The following is an 8271-nucleotide window of genomic DNA, read 5'->3' as shown; positions in this document are numbered from 1 at the left end:
ACATTGGCAGATGCAGGGAAGGCTTGTGGGGTTAAAATTATCAAGTTTAAAATCTATTTTCCTTAAACAAAAAACCCCTTGTACCACCATGCTCTCTTCACCCAATTTCCAAATGAATTTCTCCAACTAAGAAAATTAAAAGGGTGGAAGCACAAGAGAATTGAAAGCACCTATGTGTGGAAAGTATAGGAAAATTTTTCAGGGCTATGGATGCTCATTGACAGTGGGGTCATGCTTGTATGGTGCTAAGACATATTTTTCAAGGATATGGATGCTCGTGGGTAGCAAAGCAATGTTAGGAAAAAGAGGTAAATTTACATTTAATAGATGTGTACTTACCATAAAACTCCCTAGCCCTACTTTTTCTATCTGATATTATGAGGAAGTTATAAAAAAAAAATCCCCTTAAATCAGATTCATTACTTTAAGACAAGATAGATATTAAGCACTTTCAGCTTTATGAATTTATCATATTTCATTCATCTTATGTGGGACCCATAGATTTTAGCACAATGTTTAGAAGAATATTGTGGGACTTATCATTTGAATTTTGATGAATTTAACCCCATCATTTATATGCCAGAGATAATTGCTTCGTTCCAATGTGTCGCCAATTATTGAGGTCCCAACAACTCCCCTTAACTTTCTTGAAAATTAAAATGGCTTTCATATAAATTTTGTTAATATTACTTTTGGGTTGTTTTAGCTTGCTTAGTCTAGGTGATTTTATCTTTTATTGGTTTTTATTTTTTATTGTATCATTATTTCCGCATCTTTGACAACTTTCTAGCGACTTATACTATTGCTTAATTCTAATTCTTGATTTGCAAGTTATGATCATTTCTAATTTGGATTGTTTTCACTGTCTTAATAAATTGGTTTATCTCCAAAGCCCCACCTCCATGATATATATATTAATAAAAATTAACAACTTAATTATTAATAAAGTTTATATTTATATATATATATATATAGATATTAAAAAAACAAAAATGGTGACCTATTACACAAAACCTCATGTGTGTGAGATTAAATATATATGTTATGAAATATATTAAAGAATCAAATATAATACATTATCAAATATGTCTTTTGATATGGGGCAACTAATGGCTTTAACATTAGACTCACAAATCATATGTTACAATGCATACTGCAAAAAAAATTAAACACAATCTACCTAAGCATATACCATATAGTATAATAGTATAATAACACATCTCCTTACGATGAGCACATTAGAATCATATTAGTTTAAAATGTGAAACAAGCACAATCATATAAGTTTAAAACTATGTGTAAAGGTCATGGCTTTATCCTTAAGGAAGGGCTTAGAAAAGAGCGCATAAAGTTAATGAGGATGGAGCGCACAGAAGGTAATCAAAACATTTGTTAATAATACGTAATCCATAACCCTATGTGTGAATTATTAAAAAAAAACCTTATCATGTCACACTGCCCATTAACTATTCAGCTCACATATGGAGCTCTCAGCACCTCAACCGCCGCAGGCATCATCCAAAAGTGTTAGGGCGCGACTACTTTCAACTAACACTGAATTTTATAAAGCACACACCACAATATCACTTTTTTGTTTTAAAATTAGAATGTTTTTTACATCTCTAACCATGGATGGTAAAAGTTCTTATCACTCAATTAAGAACTAATTTGTATTAATTTCGGGTAATTTAATTGAGGGATTTCTTTCCTGAGATTCAACCTCTGTTTTTTTTTTTTTTAACGAATTCGGTTGTTGTATTAAATCTGAAAAAGGAAGGCAGGAATTTGAATCCTGCAGTACATGACAATCTGGGATGGCTCAGGAGTTGAGGAGTTACAGAAAGAAATTTCCTCCTTAGTCCTGGAAGTCCTGGCTTTGAATATTTCTGAACTAAGATACACTCTGACAAATTGGAACAAAAGAAATTTACATTTGCATAGCATTTTTAAAGTATGAAGGCTTAGACTGGAAGATTGGCCGAGTTGAGTCCGTGATCCTATAGAGATCAGACACAAGAGGGATCGATTCCATCGCTGATGGAAAGTCCTTCGCTGATGATTCCATCACTGTATTTGTCATTGCTGTAGATGGAGCGATACTGTACCATTTTCCTTCGCTGATGATGACCTGAGGGCAGTTTCTGTTGATAGCGCTGTCCGGAGTGTTGCTGAGTGAGCTGTATCGATTCATGGCAATGGCTGCAGAGAATCCTCGGCGTTGCACAACAGACTTCCCATTGCTCTGCCACAGGCGTTGTTGGCATGCCTGTCTGCTTGCTTGTTAAAGGAGCGGAGAATGTGATGGAACTGCAAGTTTCCCATTGCCTGATGCAGTAGTTGGCAACGCTGGATGATCTGCTGTAGGAGAGCATTCGGAGAACTTTTCTTCTGAGCCATCAGACTAATTACTATCGAAGAATCTCCAAAAACTTTAGCTGATCTAATTCCTAGTCCGATGAGTTGTTTTAGCCCTTGATACAGTGCCAGCGCTTCTGCCCTGTTGTTGGAGATCTTCCCCAAACCCCATTCAAAATAGATGACACATTCCCCATTGGCGTTAGAGATCCAACCCCCTGCTCCAGCAATGCCTGGGTTTGACTTGGATGCCCCATCGAAAAACAGGCAGAAAACATTACAATTTTGTAGCCACGTTGCAAATTCCTTCTCTTTATACCTTATCTTCCAACTATGTGTTTTTTGATTGCGTTGAACTCTCATATTACTGTCATTCTGAGTGGTATGGTTCTTGTCCAGCATATAGCTGATAAAACTCCTTTCTTCCACACTGTACAGAGCTGCATCAATGCTGCCAACGGTTTTAACAGCAATCGTTTCCATAGCTAGCATCTTGGCCTTACTGCAAGCGAATCTTGGAGTTGCGTTCTTATCCTTGAAGATTTTTCGATTTCTGATGAGCCAGATACTCCATAGCATGGTGTATGGAAGAGTGTTCCAGACCCTCTGCGCTAAGTTGCTCTTCTTATTTTTCCAAGGGCAGTTCTTTTTCCAGTGATGAATCGCGTCTCCTATAGAATGCTGGGAAATGCCTGGGAGGTTGACAGTGGGATACAGCTCTTTCCAGCAGTCTATTGCAAAGGAGCAGTCCACAAAGAGGTGTTTCATGGTTTCTTCCGCAGCGTAGCAGTTGGGGCAGCGTGATGGTCCGTTGATCCCTCTCTTTTGTAAGTTCTCTGCTGTCAGAATTTTTCCTTTTAGCAAGGTCCAAACAAAGAACTTAATTTTTGGAAGAGCCTCTGACTTCCACACCATTTTCCAGTGATTCCAAATTGGCATGGGAAAGGTGTTGTGGCAAATGTACTGGTGGGCTGCTTTCACAGTGTAGTCTGAGCCAGTGGGGTCCCATCGAAAGCCATCCAACTCGTTCTTTTTGACGGGAGCTTTGCTTTGGAGGAGAGATTGCAGAACCGAAAGACTAGGTTTGAGTTCGATGGGAACCTCAGGAAAAGACCAACCAAGCCAAAGATGGGATAGAGGATCCCAGCTGGAAATTTGATTCAGGTAATGGATACCTTTGCTGTTGAGATAGGAGAGAATGGGAATAGTTTCATCATGACTGTTTATAGGTTGCTGTCCCAATATTTTATCCTCTCCAATTTTAATGCTGGTTCCCCCTTTAGGTACTTTGGAAGTATTCTGGGCGATGAACGGGATGGCTTTTTTACAGATGCGCCAGATTTTTGAGGAGTCTCTGATGGGAATAACTGAGTCTAGCAGGTGCTGTCTCGGGCAGTTCAAGTATTTGATTTCCAGAACCCTTTTCCACCAGGAAGAAGAGCCAGTGATGAGCCTCCAAACGATCTTCCCTCCGAAAGCAAGATTAAGAAATTTGGGGGATCTAACTCCAAGACCTCCTCTGTCCTGGGTTTGGATGACTTGTTTCCAACTGACTAGATTGAATTTCTTTTTATCGGTTTTCCCTCCTTGCCAAAGGAAGTGGCGAAGGATTACATCCATTTTGTTATGAAAGGAAGCTGGGGCTTGATATAAGGAAAATCGATAAAGGGGGAGAGAGGTAATACCAGATTTGAGGAGGATGAGCCAGCCTGCTGGGTTGAGCCAGGTTGAACCCCACTGCTGCACTTTCCGCTTCACTTTGTCGATGATGATGTCCCACGTTCCTGCCTTCAGAGGTCCTAGGCTTACAGGCATACCCAAATATGAGAAATGCGTCCACTCCAGGTTGCAAGGGACTCCAAATATATTTGCGATATTATGGATGGCCTGATTTGTTGCATTCCATCCATATATACAGCTTTTTAACTGATTGACCAAACCTCCTGAGTACCCCATAAATTGGTCAAGAAGGATCTTGAACCTCCTTGCTATAGTGGTGGAGGCTCCTCCAATTAACAAGGTATCATCTGCGAACTGAGAGTGATTGATGTTCTTGACTCCATTTCCGTATTTGATTCCAGTGATGAGGCCCATTCTTCTATTGAAATCCAGAGCTTGGCTGAAGGATTCAGCCATTAGGATGAATAAATATGGGGAAAGGGGGCAACCCTGCCTGAGCCCCCGGGAGGATTGAAAGGCTTTTCCCGGTCTGCCATTAACCAAGGGGGAGATCCAAGGCCCAGAAATGCAAGCAGAGATGAGGCTAATGAAAGGCAGGTCAAATCCCATCTTTTTTAAAACAGCAATAAGGAAAGAATGCCTAACTCTGTCAAAGGCGTTAGCAAGGTCGAGTTTAAGAATAAACCCTTTCTCCTTCCTAGAAAGGCTCGAGTGGATGGCTTCTTGGACTAAGAGAATGGAGTCAGTAATTTGTCGGTTTGCCAAGAACCCTCCTTGATTATCCGAGATCAGAGAAGGGAGGAGGGGCTTGAGGCGGGAGGCAAGGATTTTCGACAAAATTTTATAGGAGGAGTTGCAGAGAGAAATGGGTCTAAACCGAGAAAAGGAAGTGGGCCTGTTTTCTTTAGGGATGAGAGCCAGAAAAGTGGCGTTGGTGTATCCTCCTATTTTGCCTTTTCTCTGGATCCATCTGATCATCTTTGTCAAGTCCTTTTTTATTAAACCCCAAAAGGCCTTGTAAAAACAAATGGGGAATCCATCAGGCCCAGGAGCCTTATCAGGATTCATAGACCAGATCGTTCTTCTAATTTCTTCCTCTTCAATTTCCTTTGTCAGACTGTCATTCATTTCTCTGGTGATTTCCTTGGGCAAGTATTGAAGTAGGTCCCCATAATCCTCTTCTCCTTTGGTTTCTGTTAGAAGCTCTCTGTAATAATCCGTGGCAGCTCTTTTGATGGCTTCTTGGGTATTTTGCTGGGTGCCTTCATTGTCCAAAATTGAGCTGACATTATTCCTAAGTTTTCTTGCCGTGGCCTGTTTGTGAAAAAAGGCAGTATTTTTGTCACCGCCTTGAAGCCAGAGCTGTCTTGACTTTAGTCTCCATTTTAGCTCTTCTTCTCTGTTTATGTGACTCAACTGTGCATAGAGTGATCCTTCTTTCTCCTTGTTTTGTTGAGAGAGGCCTTGTACCTCTATTGTTCTTTGAATGCATTCAAGTTCAGTCTTAATTTTCTGTTTAATCTCCTCAGGTTCTTTGTAGTTGGTTCTAGCCCATTCCTTGATGACCTGTTTGGTTCTTTTCAATTTAGATTCCCAAATGAATCCTGGTGAGCCTTCGACGTGCTGGTTCCAGGATCCCTGTACAATTTCTCTGACCGCCGGATTCCAATTCCAAAGTGGACTGTATCTGAACGGGATTGGCCCAAGAGAACAGTGGGCTTCCAGCGTAAGTGTAATGGGGTAATGATCAGAGGCAGAGGTGGATAAAATGCTAGCGTACCCCACAGAGAAGGAGGAGAGGAACGTTACATTAATTAAGAATCTGTCCAGCCTTTCCATAATATTGTCGTTGCCAAGTCTGCGGTTGCTCCAGGTGTACCTGCGATTTTTAGGTACAACGTCCACCAGTTCATGATCTCGGATAATTGCTTCCAAACGACCTCTGGAAGGGTCTGGCGAAAAGCAGCCTCCCCTTTTTTCATTGGCGTGTAAGATCAGGTTGAGATCGCCAGCCACTATAATGTTTGAAGTCGTTTCTGTATCGATAATAGCCTTTAAATCGTCCCAGCAGCTTTCCTTTTCTCTGTAGTGGTTGGGGGCATAGACATTGTAGACAACCGCTGTTTGATTATCAATTTTGTTTTCCAGGACCGTTCTAATCCAATGCTGATGTAAATTTACTGCTGTGCAATTCCATTTGCTGTGGTTCCAAAGGGTGGCGATTCCACCGGAGGCTCCTCTTGAGTCACTGATACATCCTTTATATTGTTTTTGCTGATCAATAATTCCTCTTATTTCTTGCTGCTCTAGTTTTGTCTCCTGAATCAGAATAATGTCTGGTTTTTCACTATGTATAAGATCTCTGAGGGCTAATACTTTTGAGGGGTGCCCTAGTCCCCTGCTGTTCCAAGACAGCATTTTCATCATTGGGTGACTGGTTTACGGAGAGGTGCTCGCCTCTCTTGTGTTGTCTCCTTCTCATGTTGCCCCATAATGAAAGCTTCTATAGGGGTTTGGGTGCCCATGGCTATGTCTTTCTGAGCGTTCTCGTCTCTGTGCTGCTTGGCCGATTTTCTACCAGGACCTGGTTTTTTGAAGGAGTCGCCGGAGGATCCATGATCTTTAGACGAGCTTCTGGTGAGCCTAGGGAGAGGGGGATCAAGAGAAGCCTGCGAAGGGGTGATCAGGGAGGGAGAAGGATCTGAAGGTTCGGAGGGGATCAAGGGGAGCAGAGAGGGATCCTCAGGAGGGGGGTCAAGGGAAGATAAAACAAAGAAGGGGTTGGAAGAGGAAGGGAGAGGCAGATCAGGGGGGGTTGAGCAGGAAGGGATGGGGAGGATGAGGAAGGGCGAAGGGCAGTGGGAACAGGAGGATCAGATTCCAGAGGAGCTTTGGATGCTGGGGCAGATTTCTTCTTTTTGACTGGTTCCCAATGGCCTTCTTGATCTTCGTTCTCTGCAACAACAAGATTAGGACATCTATTGGCAAAGTGGCCATATTCGTGGCATACCTTGCATTTAAAAGGAATCTGCTCATAGTCGAGCTGCTGGATATGGCTCCATTCGTCCACTTTCAGTTTTATCGCTTCAGGGAGTCCTTTGCCGAGATCCACTTCAACACAAATCCTCGCACATGCCTGCATGTTCTCTTTCGGTTCGCTGCGATCTATGTATTTACCAACTGCGTTCCCGATGGCTCGGACAGATTCATCTCCCCAGCAGTGGAGAGGGAGATGAGGAAGACGGACCCAGACCGGAACAGCGCTGGGGACATCTAGCTCAGGATCAAAATCTGGTGTCCATTTGTTCAGGTACAGGCCCCTGGAATCCATAAAATAGGGCCCATTTCTGAAAATTAGGTCCTTATCCTCTTTGGATTCGAAGTGGAATGTGAAATATCCTTTCCCACAGAACCTTATGGAGATCTTCCCTTGAATTTTATCGGCCCAGTTTCTTTCAACCCATCTTTGAACGGTTCGGGGAGAAGGCCAGAGGCCTGTGAATTGGCCAATGAGGCCCTTTTCAGCCAAAGACAGAGCTGCCATGCGGGGCAAGACTGGAGGCAACTGCACCTCCTGAATTCCATCCAGTTTTTTCACAAATTTTGATAGGGCTGGCCTGGGACGCTGCGGAGGAAGCGATTTAACCAAGGCTGAGAAGGCGATTTGCTGGTTCAGCCCTTCCGAGGGGGGATCCGGAGGATCCATGGTTGGGCCGAGGCCCCAACGGCCGATGACAGTTACAGGGCGCGCGCGGGAGCCACAGCGTCGAGCAGCACAGTCGTAGCTAATATCCTGAGATTCAACCTGTGTTGCTAAGGAAGATTTTACACTATTTTAAATTTGTTCTCCTTTGATAGAGCTTAGTGCTATGGAAACAATATTCGAGAATTCTTTGTAAATGTAAAAGACAAATCACATAATTCAGAGGTTTATGAGTATATTTAATTTCAAATAATATTATTTGTATGGATATGATTGTATGTGTTTGGTATCGACAAATGTATTCCAATATTTGCATATTGTGGCACTAATATTCTTTATGCATATTTATGTTAATATGACTAGGTTCATTTTCTTATAATTCCACAAATATCTCATTTATCTCTGGATTTGATCGTTTATGTAAATAAATGTTTGGTAATTATTTTCTTAGAGATTTATTAATATACATTGGTTTAACATTTAGTTAAGCGTAAGAATTATTTCCATGCTATAGAGACTTATTCTTGATCATT

The 8271-nt window shown here is 41.9% G+C and overlaps 1 protein-coding gene across 1 annotated transcript; it reads right to left on the bottom strand.

Moving 5' to 3' along the window:
* Positions 1–2187: 2187 nt before the first annotated feature.
* LOC149179149 (uncharacterized) lies at positions 2188–7741 on the bottom strand. Its single transcript, XM_089422367.1, has 2 exons — positions 7046–7741; positions 2188–6354 (listed from the first exon to the last, which is right to left on the bottom strand). The coding sequence occupies exons 1-2, from the start codon at positions 7739–7741 to the stop codon at positions 2188–2190; spliced, it is 4863 nt and encodes a 1620-aa protein (XP_089278493.1).
* Between the last annotated feature and the right edge of the window lie 530 nt (positions 7742–8271).

The sequence above is a fragment of the Pinus tabuliformis genome, chromosome 4_1 (assembly GCF_031772625.1).
Source record: "Pinus tabuliformis cultivar Carrire ecotype Pingquan chromosome 4_1, CPIR1, whole genome shotgun sequence".
Lineage (NCBI taxonomy): Eukaryota > Viridiplantae > Streptophyta > Pinopsida > Pinales > Pinaceae > Pinus > Pinus tabuliformis.
This window is presented reverse-complemented; position numbering and strand designations above follow the sequence as displayed.

Excerpts from the sequence above, each read along its gene's own strand:
- LOC149179149 (XM_089422367.1), bottom strand. The coding sequence starts at position 7,741 with ATGGATCCTCCGGATCCCCCCTCGGAAGGGCTGAACCAGCAAATCGCC. Across the intron at positions 6,355-7,045 it reads AGATTCCTTTTAAATGCAAG|GAGACAAAACTAGAGCAGCA; the intron begins GTATGCCACGAA and ends ATTCTGATTCAG.